General features: G+C 43.8%; 2 protein-coding genes across 2 annotated transcripts; both read left to right on the top strand.

Annotated features, from left to right (window-relative positions):
* Positions 1 to 310: 310 nt before the first annotated feature.
* On the top strand, positions 311 to 5,756 carry arpc1b (actin related protein 2/3 complex, subunit 1B). The gene is made up of 10 exons (XM_061084327.1): positions 311 to 465; positions 950 to 1,063; positions 1,734 to 1,838; positions 2,382 to 2,604; positions 2,696 to 2,803; positions 3,227 to 3,463; positions 3,570 to 3,645; positions 4,177 to 4,376; positions 5,127 to 5,217; positions 5,332 to 5,756. The coding sequence occupies exons 2-10, from the start codon at positions 1,000 to 1,002 to the stop codon at positions 5,368 to 5,370; spliced, it is 1,143 nt and encodes a 380-aa protein (XP_060940310.1). The 5' UTR covers positions 311 to 465; positions 950 to 999; the 3' UTR covers positions 5,371 to 5,756.
* A 2,799-nt stretch (positions 5,757 to 8,555) lies between these two features.
* On the top strand, positions 8,556 to 13,939 carry LOC133027509 (monocyte to macrophage differentiation factor 2-like). The gene is made up of 7 exons (XM_061094528.1): positions 8,556 to 8,569; positions 11,915 to 11,996; positions 12,280 to 12,440; positions 12,588 to 12,662; positions 12,764 to 12,865; positions 13,564 to 13,633; positions 13,736 to 13,939. Exons 1-7 carry the CDS (start codon positions 8,556 to 8,558, stop codon positions 13,937 to 13,939), a joined length of 708 nt encoding a protein of 235 aa, XP_060950511.1.
* Positions 13,940 to 16,963: the final 3,024 nt, after the last annotated feature.

Raw genomic sequence — 16,963 nt, 5'->3', positions numbered from 1 at the left:
CCCCCCCTCCTCAGTTTCTACCACCTCCTTTTTTCTTTTATGCAGAACCTTGTTTTGTGCTCTTGCTCCACCCTCACGTGTTCCACTCCAGACAAAACTTATCTCCTCCTCTCCGGTTCCTTTAAAGAATATAACGTTTAATCCACACCTCTCACATTCTGAGTTTGCTATACACCGTGATCTTGATTTTCCACTTCTGCATTAACTTCCTGTCTGTCAAACCCCCCCCCCCTCTCCTCCTCTCTCTCACAGCTTCACTGTACCCTCCTCCACTTCCCCCTGTGACCTCTCCTCCCTCTCTGCAGCTCCTCTCCTCTTCCTGAGCTCACTCTGTCGTTGGCGTTCGCGTTGACTGGCCAGAGTCCGCGAGCTGATCTCTCTCTCTCTACTCTCTCTCTCTCTCACTCCTTTCTCTCTGTCCATCTCTGCAGCTCTTTACCCATTCATCTCAGTGCTGCCCTCAGGGTAAGTAGCCGAGAAGATATTTAACAGTTGACTGAGTGTGTTTAGACATGCCACACACACACACAGACACACACGCACACAATTTGTAAGTCTAATGCGTTACCAGGAGTGTGTAGGGAGTGAGCAACAGGCGACTCTGCTGCTGCTCACTCACGTTATCACATGAGATTAGTTTTCTTTTAAGTTACCGACTGTGATGGAGATGTTGGAATTCACTTCCTGGATGTGTAACTGTCGAGTTAGCTGAATGTGTGTGTGTCTGTGTGTGTGTCACCTTTGACCTGCACCGTTCCTCTCGTTCTTCTGAAAGTCTGGATTTCATTAACACAACTCCAGTGAGATAACATAAGTGTGTTTTCTGTGTCCGGGAAAGTTAAAAGTCAGCTGCGATGACGTCAAACAGTTTGAACCAACTCTTGACTAAATATGGCAAAACAAAGTTCCTCTTGTTTAAAACAGATTTGTGTCACTTCTCTTTTTCCAGACAGTTCTGTGCACATCACTTCCTGGTCTGTTTCTCACACCTGATTGGCCATGGCGTACTACAGTTTCCTGCTGGAACCAATTAGCTGTCATGCCTGGAACAAAGATCGCACCCGTAAGTCTTTTCTCTCTCTCTCTCCTTTCGGTTACTCTCTGCTTTTTCACTTCCTCTCGCCTCCTCACTGTTTCAATAACAGACATCACGGAAACCTCTTACTTCACCGAGTGTCTGCGCCAAAGCACAAAAGCTGTAATAGACGGAGGGTTGTGATTGGCTCCCAGGTGGGAGAAGGTATTTCCTGTTTCTCTCTGAGAGGCTCTTGTGCTCCGTTAGCTGCAGGAAACCCCTTATTTGGCTGCTTTGATGAGCGGCTCTTTGGTTTCTGGGTGAAGCGGATGTAGCAGGCGGCTGTGGTCGAGTCACACAGTCCACGTTTCACTCAACCTGCAGGAAACACTGGGTCTGACTCATCTGCTGACTCAAACCAGTGCAGCTTCAACATTAAGGGGAAGAAAGAGTTCAGTTCTTCCACATTGTCTATTTAAAGAGACCATGTGTTTGTGAGCTGCCTCCAGGCTGTTACATGCTCTGCTCCTCCTGCTCTTCTCTCTTCTCCTTCAGCCCGGTCAGCTGTTCCCTGTTCCCCTCCACTGAGCATCCCATAAAAACCCGTCTCCTGTCAGGCGCCCAGTTCACTTCTTCTGTTTGTGTTGTTCTAATTCGCACAGTTTTTCTTCTGTTGATGCACAAACCTTGAACTCGGCCTTGTGTCTCTGTGCTGCAGAGATCGCCCTCTGCCCCAACAACCACGACGTCCACGTCTACAAGAAGGACGGGACCACGTGGAAGAAGATCCACGAGCTGAAGGAGCATAACGGCCAAGTGACAGGTGAGTCATCTACTGGCATAACTTTTATATTTGGTGCCTGTCATCTTAGGAAGTTATTTTATAGTGTTTGTTCAAGTGTAATTAGTTATTAGATGCTATAAAAAAGGAGTAAAACTTGGTGATTGACAGCTGAAACTGACTTGTAACTTACAAACATTAGAGTGGTGTTGATCCTATTAACTCTTCACAAATACAAATTTGTGTATGTTTCCTTTAAATCCTATTTTGCTTAATAGCTCAGCTCAAGTTTAGGAATTTTGATTTGAACTTTCATTTTGGAAACTCCTGGAAAAATCTCTTTGTGGGATAAATAGATTCAGTCTAAGTACAGATAATATGAAACTACTTTCCAAAGACTGGAAACAGTGACACAGCTACTCTGGCTCTTTCCAACTCCACAGACCAGCTCAGATAAAGCTCATTAATAAACATGTTATATGCAAAAAGCTTCAGTTCTACGAGGTGCTAGATGCTCAAATGTTTCATATGCGGTTCATTGACTTCCATGTATATATATCAGTAAGAGTTTTGTTTCTCCTGCAGGAATCGACTGGGCTCCAGACAGTAACCGGATAGTGACGTGCGGAGCCGACCGTAACGCCTACGTGTGGTCCCTGAAAGAAGGCGCCTGGAAGCCCACCCTGGTCATCCTCAGGATCAACCGCGCCGCCCGCTGCGTGAAGTGGTCGCCCAAAGAGAACAAGTTTGCCGTGGGCAGCGGCTCCCGCCTCATCTCCATCTGTTACTTTGAGCAGGAGAATGACTGGTAAGTGCTTTCTCAAGGACTGGCTTCCTGTTCCTATAGCTCACGTAAAAAGGCTGCAACAAAAGTTCATTGTCGTGTGATTCTCCTCCAGGTGGGTGTGTAAGCACATCAAGAAGCCCATCCGCTCCACCATCCTCAGTCTGGACTGGCATCCCAACAACGTGCTGCTGGCGGCCGGGTCCTGTGACTTCAAATGCAGGTAAAACCAGAGAAGTTGTAATGGGACAAGAGATGAAGAATAAATAATTGACTTGACTGCATTTGCATCAGTGAATCAACAACTTTAATTATTAGATAAGAGGCTCAAATGATAAAGTGGGTCCAGGGCTTGAAACCTTGAAACTCTTAAAAGCCCCCAACTGTTACTACAGACACCAAATATAATCCAAATATAATCCAAATATAACCAAATCAACCATAATCCTAAACTAGAATGAAATGAAGCCTCATCCCATAAAATATCCAGATTTCTAAAAGTCAGAAGAACAATGAAATAGAAACACAATAGTTAATCTACAGATAATGCAGAATAAATGATTAAACCTTTATGAATCTAATAACCCTCTCAGCCGTTATAGTTTGAATGGAAACAGTGGCTAACGTCGGCCCCTCTTGTTCGCAGGGTGTTCTCGGCCTACATCAAGGAGGTGGAGGAGAAGCCCGGCCCGACTCCCTGGGGCAGCAAGATGCCATTCGGGGAGATGCTGCTGGAGTCCGGAGGGTCCGGGGCCGCGGATCAGAGTTCAGTGGGAGGCGGCGGGTGGGTGCACAGCGTCTGCTTCTCTCACTCTGGCAACCGCCTGGCCTGGACCTCCCACGACTCCACTGTGTCTGTCGCCGAGGGCGGCAAGACCGGAACGTAAGAGAAAGGGCGGGACAGCATACCTGTTTGTGTGTGTGTCTGTGTGTGTCTGTGTGTGTCAGTGTCAGTGTGCACACTCTGACCTTTGTTATTTCCTCCACAGGGTGAACAGTCTGCGCTCTGAGACACTTCCTCTTCTCTGTGTCACCTTCATTACTGAGAACAGCATCGTAGCAGCTGTGAGTTTTCACTGCACATCCAGTATTTAATCTAGACACATTCATAATTCATAAAGTGTCAACAAGTAGAGCACATACCTCCACTAACAGTCTCCTTACATTCAATCAGGGATTAAATAGATATCTGTCCTCTCAACATGCCTGATTATAATCATCAAGATACCGGAGTTATTCCCTGTGAAAACTATGAAAATTATTTATTTTTTAAACGAAATGTTAATGATCCATGCTAATTTTGAATGGATTCCTTTTTAGCCAACGTCTCGTCCTTCCTCTAATTTTTAAAGAAATGTGTTTAGAACTTTTTGCGTAATCTTACTGACAAACCAAGGGACAGTGTGAAAACATAACCTCCTTACAGAGTTAAAATTAACAATCTGCAACTCACACATTTAAACACAGACTCTTAACTAAAACTGTTACTTCTCCATTAAGTAAGTTAGTCAGTTACAGTATTAATAATACAACAAAATGACAAATGACCTGGTCTCTATATGCTACTGATATTCTAGCTGCATTGTGTGTCTGCAGGGCCACGACTGTTACCCGGTGCTGTTTGTGTACGACGGGGCCAAAGGCAGCTTGACCTTCGGGGGGAAGCTGGACGTTCCCAAGGAGGCGGCCCAGAAGGGCATCAGCGCCAGGGAACGCTTCCAGAACCTGGACCGTCGGGCCTCCGAGACCCAGAGCACCGAGAAGAACCTGAACACGGTGCACAAGAACAGCATCAGGTCAGGACAGGAAACCGTTATCAGAGTGTGGACTGAGAGAATATAATAGAGTGTGATTCACAGGGAGAGAGAGAGAGATGAGATGTCTTATTTGCACTGAAATGGTGGAACAACAATTATCAAGGTCTAAATATGAATTATATAAATTTATATGAAGTGATAAACGTGTGACATACATAAAATACAAGGCTGTAGTGAAATGCTGCCAAACTTTTAGTTTTACGACATCCTGGTTTCCACATCTTCTCTCTTATAGGAACAAGGAAGCTAGAAATGTTTAATTATTATTTGAGGAACTCACTCACATTTTTAGATTCACTGTCAGTGTAGGTTCCTCAAAGAATTCACAGTTATACACAATATAAAAATAAAATAAACAATGTTTGACCAAGATTTGGTCAGATTTATTGAACACAATAAATACAACTGGCTTTTCAATCGTGGCAAAACACAGCAGCACAAACGTGGATAAAAGAAACACAATAGAAAGTTAATCTGTGGAAAAATTAAACTCAGTAAGAGACAGAAAATAACTTAAAAGGAAATAAGAAAATTAAATAATAATCCTACTTAAATATAAATATAATGATCAGCTTTGGCAGAATCAGAAAATAGACTCAAGCTGAATTTAAATGCAAGATTAAAAAGGTATCACTTTAAATAAATGCATAATTATCATTATCCATGTTTAAATTATTTTGCATTTTCATGTTTGTACAGAGTTTGATTTTCTCTCTAACTGTATTTCAGCCAAATCTCGGTTCTGGACGGAGGACGGAACCAGTGCAGCAAGTTCTGCACCACCGGCATGGACGGAGGGATGAGCATCTGGGACGTGAAGGTAACACACACACCTGATGGATCAATTTAATCAGATCTTACATGAGTGAAATCCTGCAGACATGATGTTTCACAGTCTTGATACAGATACATGTTTTTTGATTTCATCTTTCAGACTCTGGAATCTGCAATGAAGAACTTGAAAATAGTCTGAACTGAAGTTTGCACGAAACCACGCAACGTATACTAGCTTCTGGATATATGAAGAAAAACTGCTGCCTTATCGCTCAAAGCTTCTCAGCCATATTTTAATCAGGTGTTTTTATATATAGAGGTAAAACGATCAGACTCAGGTCAAATAGTGTTTGTGATCCCCCCCGAAGCCCGTTGAGGAGCTTGTTGAAGTCAGACCTGTAAACGGAGGGACTGACCCTGGGTCTGTGAACGGTACTTCACGAGTTAATCACAGACACTTCAGTCTGAGCTCAATGCTTGAAGCAGGAATTTTTATATTAATCAAGATGAAATGCTGCATTACTTGTTTAAAGCTTATGCTGGTCATAATGTGCCTTTAATAAACATTTGTTACGATTCAACAAAGCTTTGTTCCTTACGTTTGTGTGTGTGTGTGTGTGTGTGTGTGTGTTGATTAAGTTTTGCCACATTCACCAGTTTCACGCTCATAAATAGGCCCTTTTTTGTTGGTTACTAATACAATTCAGCTTTGGTTTGAGTCAGTGGGTCACATGACATGGAAGCTATTGAAAAACAATATCAGAAACACAAATGAAAGTCGCGTTGTCTTGGGTTGCAAAAATATCTGATCTGAGCTATTAGAAAAATATGATTTTTAAATGTAAATATTCATATGAAATATCAGAAGCACTAGAAATCTAGTATAAAGAGGTGTGTCATGTGTAGGTCGTGTACCAATACAATTTGGCATTTATTTGTCAAGTGGGTCACGTGACATGGAAACCATATATTTTTACTTTTTATTTAAAATAGAGGACATATTAAGATCCAGGCTCTGTTGCTGCTGCTGTGTTTCCAGCCTCTGCTGGACCGAGAACTAGAAAACAGCATCAATGAAGCAAAGGAAAACTTTGACTCAGCCGTGTCAAACCTCACGACGGACGCCCTGGAGTTCAGGCAGAGTGTGAGGACACAGCTGAAGAAGAACGAGTCGAGTCCAGATGTGATGGCACAGCTGTCTTTTCAAATGGGGCGTCCTCCGTCAGTGTGGAGAGACGGTGGCCACATGTGAGTCGTGTAGCGCTGCAGCTTTCAGGCACAGAGACGATCCCACCGGTTCCTTCTTTCACCAAAGTGTTTCGTTTGTCAGCCAGCACAACACAGTGTGGAGCAGCTACAGGCCAAGGCTCCAGGAACGCTCCAAATATATTTGAGTGTAGGGGACAACACTTATTTCACATTTTGATTGTCGACATTGCATCTGCAAAGACAGATTTGTCACTCTTTAGTATGGACTGGGTACAACAAGCAACAGTGGGGTACTGGGACAAAGTTATTGTGCTTCGACTTTCTAGATAAGCTGGAAGTAGCACTCAGCAGTGTTATCAATACGTAATCTACAACCAAGTTCCCCTGTGGGCAGGACGCTCAGAATTCCTGCAGAGTGTCCACAAGTCTTTGGAGGACATGTCCACAGTCTTGGAGGGAAAGCCACTCAGTATATAACAAGTGTTTATTAAAGAAAACCAAAAGAATTTAATTTTCAGGTAAAGCAAAGTCGAACACACGTTATTCAAGTTATGACTGTTTGTCATTTGCTGCTTTATTAGTGTGGGTTGAAAAGTTAAAATAAAACAAAATGAGATGTTTATAGGGAGAGCAATTTCTTGTTTTAAAAATCATTGTTTTACAGAAATATTTCCTTTCAAAGGAGTCGACTCGGTTATCATGGCCACCTTAGCTTCAGTGTCTATATCGCAAAGAACACTTATTACATTTTAAACAAGTTGGCAAAGTTAAGTTGATTTCTCACAGTTTAAAAACTGTTTTTTAGTTTTGTTGTTATTTTACATTTGGTCGAGAGTTACTTCAATTGGATTGGATTTTGCTGCATCGCCGTTTACCCCTGAAACTCCAGAAGTGTTTTCTGGACTCAAACACTTCACCCATCACTTCCATCAGCACAGTGGTGAGTAGATAATGTGCCAATTTTATATTATTAATATTATTATTATTAATTATATTATATCATATTTTTGGGGTGAACTATTCCTTCAATACCAGGTGTGAAGGGTGGTGGGGTGGGGGGACAATACATTTATTTCACATAAAAACCGGTTTATCGTGAGCCGGACTCCTCCTCCCCCTGGAGGCTGCACCGGGAACTGCAACTCCCCGTCCTCTCACCGGTGAGGGAGAAAGCGCTGCATTTAGAAACGGATGCGGCAGCTTCACTGATGGAAAACAACCTGCTCACCGAGTCGTGATGAGAGAGAGGGAGGGAGGGGGGATAGAGGGAGAGAGAGAAAGAGAAAGAGAGAGAGAGAGAGAGGCAGAAGCTCGACCACCACCACCACCGACCGTGCAGGAGAACCGGCTCCCCCCCCCATCCCACCCCACCCACACACACACACACCACCACGACCACCAGCACCAGGACGCCCACCCCTCCGGTCCGGATCCTCTGGAGCAGCCGCTGGGTTCGGATCCGTGTCCCGGAGCCTGAGATGCGGATCGGACGTCTCCGGTGACACCGAGCTGCCCGTCACGTTACGTTCCTTTTCCCGTTCCGTTACCCGGGATGAGTCCGTTACCGCCGGAGCTGAAGTGATCAGATCGGTGACTCGCTCCGGACCGAGCAGATCCAGGCTCCAGACACACACACCTACACACACACACACACACAGACACACACACCTACACACACACACACACACCTACACACACACACACACAGACACACACAGACACACACACACACACCGTCCGTCTGCTGGCAACTGTTGCTGATTTCAACTGTAAATGAATCTAGTAAGGTAGGTCCCGTTATTTCACGTAATTTGCATAAATTGTGTTATTATTTTATTGTCGGGAATGAATGAAAATGTTCCTCATGTTGGTGCCTGGTAGTGATGCTGAGGAGGAGGAGGAGGAGGAGGAGGAGGAGGAGGAGGAGGAGGAGAGGGGTTTGGAAATTATCTCTATAATAATATGTCAACCCTTTTTCCAATGTGTATCTCATAACTGATGATTGGTCACATTGTTTGATATCATTTACCTCGCTGATAATATTATGTATTGTTAGAAAGAAATAGAAATGTCCCTCATGTTGATGCCTGGTAGTGATGCTGAGGAGGAGGAGGAGGAGGAGGAGGAGGAGGGGGGGGTTTAGAAATTATCTGTTTTTAATAACTACTGATGTAAATGAATCTTGTGAGGTAGGTCACATTATAGGTAACATGATTTTATCATCCATTATTATTAGAAATAAATATAAATTGTTCTCATGTTGATGCCTGATGGAAACAATGATGCTGAGACGTTGGGAATTATCTTTTAAATAGAATATAAATCAACCTTTTTTTTCAATGTGTCCAATAACTAATAATATGACATTGTCGTCCATTGTTTATTTGCTTGACAAACCAATTTGAGAAAAACACACACCTGCCACTTTCCTCCTCCTCCTCCTCCTCCTCATCATTGTCTTGGCTGTCTCTTCACGCCTCCTCTCTTTTTGCTCATCCTCCTCTGAGACACAAACACTGTCCTCAGTCTCTGATGAGACTTACTGGACACGTTTGGTTGGACGAACACGAGAACGCCGGGTTGGGTCTCGGATGCGGTTGCCGTGGTTATGTTTGGTGGAGGAGGAGAAACAACTCGAGAGGCCAGAACCATCATATTTCTTGTGTTTTGCTCGAAAAACGACTAAAACAATCACGCGATAATCAAGATAGTTGTTGTTTCATCTCTCAGAGACGACCACGCTGCACGAGATCCTTTTAAATCCACATGTTTTCCTCGGGCCCTCGAGCAACACGCCCCTCAGCTGATACATAAACTCAGATATGGAAAAAACAATCATCTCTTGCGTAAAGTCTGAAGCCAAATAGTTTAATGTAACCTGACATGAGTCGTCCTGCAGGACAGCTTCTGAGTTTTTACACCTTTCGCCATAAATAAGAAGGCAGGAGGTTCTTTTTTATTTATTTTTTTGCTTTTTTGGCCTCTTCTTTACAACTTAAACAGAACAAACCACAGACGATCACCAACAGTGTCTAATCACCTTTATTTGATGAAGAGTTGCTGCTTTCTTGCAATTTGAATCATTTAAAAGACGTGTTTGAGGGATTGTACAAACTGTCCTCGGACCAAATTAATATTCAAAAAAGGGAAAAATAACTATTGTTTCTGTTTGGTTTGAAGAGTTGTTCTTGCTACTGCGTGAAGGTTGTGGTTTTAAACTGAATGAGCAGAAAAACAGTTGATGAGAAGCAAGTCGATCAAGTGTCTGTACTTTACAATGCACCAGCAATGTTTCGATATAGGGAATCTTTTATATGGTTGCATTTGAGCTCTACAACACATTGTCATCAAAATGTTTTTCAGATGACTTTTCTAAATGGTAATTTTCTAATCTACTGGCATTGTTTTTGTTTTCGCTTCTCGTTTTCTTAAGTACTTTCCCTCAGCTCCCACACGTGGACAAAGAGCAGCGTCCCCTTGACCCGTAAACCAGTCTGTAATATTAATTCATGCTGACCATTAAGTGAACTGAGGTCTTCAGGCTTCCATGAGACGACTGAAGCAGAGAGAGAGAGTTCCTTCTGTCCGGCCGGCTGCTACGAGCTGATGTTGCCACAGCTCCTCTCCTCTGGATCTCTGCCTGGCTCCTGGCCTGCTAATTATCAGCCAGCTTGATAAAGTCATTAATGCCCCGGCCAGGCCTGCTGGGCACTGGCACTGACACACACACCACAGACAGACACACAACCAGACGGCGACGGAGCCTGGTATCGGGGACGGGACGGTGTGTTTCTGGGTTGGGTCACTTCGTATTAATAGCTCTGAATTAGTGTCACTTAGAAAAAAAAAACAGCTGCTTGAGGAATGAACACACGACGGAGGAGGAGGGAGGAGAAAGGATGAGCCCATTAAGATCCCTGACGTATAATTCCCACCAAGAGAGGTGGATTCTGGGTCTTTTGTCACCTCCTGTCCTGTGTCTGTCCGTCCAGAATCACTGGGGTCGGGTTTAAAACATCAGTGAAGAGACAGTTCATCACATGTAGAGACACAGCGTGGTTTGATTTAAGGCTAATTTGGCTCTGCTGACACTGAAACACATGATTTTTCTAAATTCTATAAGTGGAGATCATGTTAATTTTGCTCTGTGAATTAACATGTTCACATGTGATATGAGACATGCATGCATGGCTCCATTGATGCATAATGTGGTTTGTTAACGATGGCTGAGACATCTTCAAGTTTTAAAAGCTAACTGACTGTTCACGTGTATGAATTTTTAATGGTGGTTGTCCCTCCCATGGAAGCCTCTGTGTCATTCTAACTCCCTGGAATCTTAGAACAATGTGTGCTGGTGTGTGTGCGTGTGTGTGTGTGTGTGTGTGTGTGTGTGTGTGTGTTGGTGTTTGTGCGTTTCTAAGAGAGAGAGACAGAGACATCGCTAGATCTAGGTCTCTTATGAAATCTTGTTCTGCAAGATGCAGCATAAAAACAGGGAGGGGTCTTGGATTGTGTGGGTGCATGTGTGTGTGTGTGTGTGTGTGTGTGTGTGTCTACGTGCATGTGAGTGTGTGCACACGTGTCCATGTTTGTCTGCGTGGACGTCGCCTGCTGTCCTGCATGTTAATTGAATCATGGGGAAGCAGAGAGGAGACGCAGCCGGGGAACAGGAGGCCGAGATGGAAGAGATGAGGGAAGAAAGATGAAAGAGGCGAGGAGGGACTTTTCTGCTGTGGTATCCCTGCTCGCTGGTTTCCATGACAACAGTGACATCAGTGACAGAGCGCAACCTCCTGCGCTGATCTGCGCTTGTTTGGGTTTCTGAGCCGTGTTCATGTTCTAAATAAAACACAACAGAACATGTATGTATGTGCTTGTGTGCATGTGTGTGTTTGTGTGTGTGTGTGTGTGTGTGTGTGTGTGTGTGTGTACATGTGAAGTGCTTATGAAAGAGATCATCTGGAAAAATCTGTGGTTCAGTCGCTACGCGGTTACCCACTGTTGCCAGGCAACGGCAGCCATGGCAACAAGTTGAAGCATGATCTAGCGTTGCTAAGCGAAGGGGTGGGGTGAAATTTTATGAGCATCGCTGAGATACAAATGGAAACAAACTATGAAGATGTTTGACACGTTTCCACGACTTTAAGAAGAAAAACATCGATATAAGGATTGAAATGAAGAAGATATCACATAGAAGATATAACACATATGTGTTTTTTTCACAAAGGCTATTTGCAAAAGAGGAGATCAATAACACTGCTAGAGGGTTCATTTCATATGTTTTACTGTTATGTTAAAGATATTTCCACTTTTGATTATTTTCCTGATTCACTGATCTGTTGTTTTGTTTAAAATGATATTCGAAATATATTGTTTCTGAACATCATTGAATATTAAACAATCCAGAAAATGTTCACATGCTGAAACCAGAGATTATTGCTTTTCTTCCATGTGACTGATCGTCTACTTGTTGCATTTCATGAAGATGCTGTTGAATATTTAATTCTCAATCTGTTGATTTGTGACCCTTCCAGGTTTATGAACAACCGTGTTCCTCCTAACAAGAGATACCAGCCCACAGAATATGAGCACGCTGCCAACTGTGCTACGCATGCGGTGAGTGCGTACACACACTCACACACACACCCACACACACACACACACACACACACACACACACACACACACACACACACACACACACACACACACACACACACACACACACACAGAATTATGAAATAATACACTCCATGAAAGCAGGAGAAAAATCCAGATAAATGAGACATCACACACACACACACAATGCATGAAATAAACATTTTCTGATTCTCTCTAACATCGTGTATTCAGAATCGATTCCCGTCTCATGTCTCGTTTGTGTTGTGTCTTCATGTAGTTATGGATAATCCCCAGCCTGCTGGGCAGCTCCCTGCTGCACCTCCACTCAGAGGACCAATGGGAGCGCATGTCGGCCTGGGTGTACGGGGCGGGGCTCACCTCGCTCTTCATCATCTCCACCCTGTTCCACACCGTGGCCTGGAAGAAGAGCCATTTACGGTACAAACACACGTTTAGCTTTTCAAGTATCTGTTATGTTTCTGTGGAGATTGAGAAGAATTTTTGGAATCTGTCCCTGGAACGAATCCCTTCCTCCATCACTGACACTCCATGTATGAACAGAGGCTGCCTGGTTTCTCTCTGCAGGTCCGTGGAGCACTGCTTCCACATGTGTGACAGGATGGTGATCTACTTCTTCATCGCTGCCTCCTACGCCCCATGGTAAACCACTCAGCCTGTCACTCACGTGTGTCTCTCTGGAGGTGTGGACAGTGTTCGTGTGAATATATTCTATATTTGTGTTTTGTCTGTTTCACGCCCAGGCTGAACCTGCGGGAGCTGGGTCCTTGGGCGTGTCACATGCGCTGGCTGGTGTGGGTCATGGCCTCGTTTGGAACCACCTACGTCTTCTTCTTCCATGAGAGGTCGGCTCACACATCTGATTTACTGTCTATTTATTGATCCAATTAACGTGATAAAACAATCTCAACCCAAAGGTCCATTTACTAGTGTTTCCATCCCATGCTTACGTTTTCCTCCCTATGATCAATGTCTTTCTACCAGAATGAAAATCTTTAAATCTTACTGTGAAGAGACGGTTAAAACACATGTTGGTTTCTGTTATGCTGCAACTAGAGAACAGACATTAATTTAAGCTTAAATTTAAGTTAAAGCACTTATACGTGATTTTAAGTTTTCTTCTGCACCTCCTCATGAAGCCACTTTGTTAAGTTGCAAGTATTAATAAGCATTTATTATTGTATCCTTACAATATTTTCGAACTGGTTTCATTACACTCAGCAGTATTGATATACTGGCCTGAGGGGGAGAGTGAGAATTAGAGTATCCTGTCTTTTATTTTGAAGAAACAGGAAGTCTTCAAAAAGTAGCTCTCAGTCAGGCTCCGCCTCCCTCTCTTCCAAATATGGTTACTTCTGGTTTGAAAAAATAACAATATGGCGCCCTTACCACCCTGGTGCTCCCTAGAGATAACACCCACATCTCAGAGAGTCGTGGTCGATGGATCTCTGAGCTGAGATTATTTTGTCTCGCTCACACCTGTTGCCGTGGTCGAGAATGAACAGCCATGCTCTCCCCCCCCCCCCTCCCCTCTCTGCATCAGGTACAAGATCATGGAGTTGATCTGCTACACGGTGATGGGTGTGTTTCCAGCCCTGGTCATCCTCTCAATGGTGAGCCCCTCCCCCTTTCAGCCTCTCCTGTACTTGTGTGGTTCTAACACGTCTCCTCTGTAATATCTGTAAAACAATTCAACTTCCTGTCTCTCTTCGCAGCCGGAGCAGTCGGGCCTGTGTGAGCTCCTGGTGGGCGGGGCCTGCTACTGTCTGGGGATGGTCTTCTTCAAAAGCGACGGCATTGTCCCGTTCGCTCACGCCATCTGGCACCTGTTTGTAGCTATGGGAGCCGCCGTACACTACTACGCCATCTGGAGGTACCTCTATGCCCAGCCGCCCAATCAGGTTCAGACCTCCAGATGACATCAGCAGTGACCTCACGGGGGGCAGCTCCTGAGATGACGGGAGCTGTGTTCAGATTCAGGGGTTGCCTCGCTTGGAGGATAGATGCGCGACCATGTGCCTCCCCCCCCACCCCACCCCCAAATAATACAGTCTAACCTCACACAGACCCTAACTGATGCTGCGTTCAAGTGCTCCTCGTTAACCCGTAGAGTCAAATATGTCCGTGTTCATCACTGAGAACTCACACAAACCAGTGAAGAACAGTGATAATACTTGGCCGTGTTCGATGATTACATCCACGTCACTTTGATTTACAGGCAACGCTCTGTTTACCATCATTTACAGACGGTTAACAAGGATGAATAGTGTAGTGTATGCCCAACATCCATTTCCTTCATAGGCTCATGGGTTTGGTTTCAGATGCATTCTGCAATATCAGTAAAGCAAGACAAATTATGTGAAATTTCTCTGTTTTATTAATGCAAATCCCTTAAAATCCTTTTAAGTTTTATTGATGGGTTTTGCTGGATTTGCAGAATCGTGCTATTGCGTTATATTTGGGTGATGATGTTATTTTAAGCTTCTTTTTAGGAGAATCTTAGCTGCCAATCCACATTCAAATTTATACTTAATGATTTTTAAAAGCCCTGACAAGCATTTGCAGATATTCCAGTGAGGCCACATATTAGCCAACAGCTTCCGCCAATCAGAGAGTCAGGCCAGACTTAATTTAGCCTGTGAGACGATTCTTAGGGCAAAAATGCTCAGCCAAAACATCCTCTTATTTTGAAAGATCGTCGCTCGCAAAATAGAATATAAATCCAGCGTTATTGGATGGTGACGGCTGAGAGGACGGAGGTGTTTACAGAGATCCAGTGAATAAATCATCCCCAGTGGAAATTAAGACCTTGCATTGCACCCTGAACCGGTTTAGTGACTGATGAGAACCTGAAGCCAAACACCTCGTCCTTATGATGTGACATTTCCTGACTTTATGAGGGGAAGAGGAAATTTGAACGCACCATTAAGCCATTGACCGGCATGCGATAGATTGTAGGACACCGAGAGTCGCAGACACCAGTTTGACCAGTAAGAAGGTGAAGGTGTTTGGAGGAGGAGCCTCTGGAACCGCCCAGTCAGCCCGGTGAGATGAGTCGGCTCTTCCAGGGAGGCTAGCCTATAAACTGGGACACAGCTCAATTCATTTCAATCCTAATTTACAGCGTTTTTTTTGCAGGAATTCAGTTTCATTCCAACGATCAGGGGTTCAATTGCTATTCTTGAAGATTTCTCTCTTTGTGGTGCGTGTCCACGTTCAGCGCTCGGGAGCTGAATCCGGGGACATCGTCTTATTCTCAAGAGAACAACAGTGTTTACAATTATCTTACTCCACTATCGTGATTATTTAAAAGTATTATCATCGTCACAGACAGAAGGTTTTATTCGGTGTTTATATTTAAGAGGTCGCAACATCAGTAATTTACTATTCCAATTCAGAGCTCTAGATTGTATTATTACTGTTACTGTTATTAGTTGTGCTTTCTACACCCTAGTACACGATATGGTTTTAACAGCAGTTGCTTCAGTCGGTGATTAACTGTGATGTCCGGATCAAGCATGACACTAGAATGCTTTTATTTTGTGTTGACTGATATTCATGGTTTCAGTCTGGAGGACTCTACCCGTGACCAAGCTCTGTTTAGTCAATTTTTCTTGAATATTTACTGAATTCTAATAGTTTACTGTTGTTGATTAGGTTTAGTGAGTGAAGATGTCACCGGTACGAACTATACAGTATATATTTATCAATGAGGTAGAGTATATGTTGACTTCATCTATATTTTATTCTGATGTATCACCATCTTAAACGACCCGTCTGTCGAAGCTCCGTGGTTAAAGCTCCGAGGGGACACCCGCTCGCTGACTCAGCACTGCCAGAAGACTCGCCCACTGCCACAACCGATAGCACACGACTTCCATATATGTCTCACACTTGAAAGGAAACTGAAGCTATAGTATTGTTGAACAATCCGGCCCAATAGGCATCTCAGGTGTGTGTGCGTGTGCATGTGTGTGTGTGTGTGTTCGTATGTATCCTATACTATCTGACTCCCATGAATCCAAAGCCGATAATCGGCTGAGTCTATGTTTACACGTGAACGCATGTACCTTGAACACTTTAAAAACAAAAAGAAGACATTTGAATATGTATGTATTCTCATGGTGTTAAAGTGTATGTGGTGGCACATGGTCTATTGGACGGGCTTGTGTGGTGTGATACATGTGGCAAAAGGTCAAACCGTCTCATATTTAAAACCTCGGCTTGTGTTTGACATAGTTCCGCTGCTGTCTGTCTCTCAAAAGCCTGTGAAGCCACATTCCACCACCTGTACAGCTGCTGTGGGTGATCGGGCTCTGTCTGCTGCGGCAAAACATTATCAAGTAGCTGTGAATCTCTTTTCCTTTAAGCTGTCCTCACTTGCTTAGTTGCGTCCCCAATATACAGCAGCAGCCTCTACACATGGGTCAAATGTATACAGTAACCAAACAGGAAGAAGCTTTAAAGGTGCAGGGTGGACTCTTTAGTGGCTGCTAGTGGTTGAGTTGCAGATTACAAAGCTAGATGATATATAAAGAAAGATGAAGTTACAGCTCCCCAAGGTGTTTTGGTCGCCTCCTGGTGGCTGGCTGCAGTATAGGTCATAAACCTCACCTCCTCAATTTAAATGATAGATAGATAGATAGATGGATACTTTATTAATCGGATAGGTACACGATAAGTATACGTCTAACATTTTACTGTATTATCACACAGATGTTAAAGGAGAGATAATTATTTCAGTAAGTTTAGTTTTAATTTGTCATTTGATGCTATAAAAACGGGCTCCAGATCCTTATCGCTCCTGCAGAATCGTATTCGTTTGTAATCGGAGGTGTTTTGGCTTCTTTTCTGGAGCGCGGGAGGAAGTGGAGACCTGTCGTCCATCTTTACAGTCGGTGATTGCAACCAACTGCCCCTCACCTCACCTCACCTCCCTCTCC

The sequence above is a fragment of the Limanda limanda genome, chromosome 2 (genome assembly GCF_963576545.1).
Source record: "Limanda limanda chromosome 2, fLimLim1.1, whole genome shotgun sequence".
NCBI lineage: Eukaryota > Metazoa > Chordata > Actinopteri > Pleuronectiformes > Pleuronectidae > Limanda > Limanda limanda.
The sequence above is the reverse complement of the archived record's forward strand: the minus strand, read 5'-3'. Positions and strand labels throughout refer to the sequence as shown.

Coding starts and splice junctions, on each gene's coding strand:
- arpc1b (XM_061084327.1), top strand. CDS start 1,000: ATGGCGTACTACAGTTTCCTGCTGGAACCAATTAGCTGTCATGCCTGG. Junction 3,464..3,569: donor GAGGGCGGCAAGACCGGAAC/GTAAGAGAAAGG, acceptor TTTCCTCCACAG/GGTGAACAGTCTGCGCTCTG. Junction 5,218..5,331: donor TGAGCATCTGGGACGTGAAG/GTAACACACACA, acceptor TTCATCTTTCAG/ACTCTGGAATCTGCAATGAA.
- LOC133027509 (XM_061094528.1), top strand. Junction 12,441..12,587: donor TGGAAGAAGAGCCATTTACG/GTACAAACACAC, acceptor TTCTCTCTGCAG/GTCCGTGGAGCACTGCTTCC. Junction 12,866..13,563: donor GTCTTCTTCTTCCATGAGAG/GTCGGCTCACAC, acceptor TCTCTGCATCAG/GTACAAGATCATGGAGTTGA.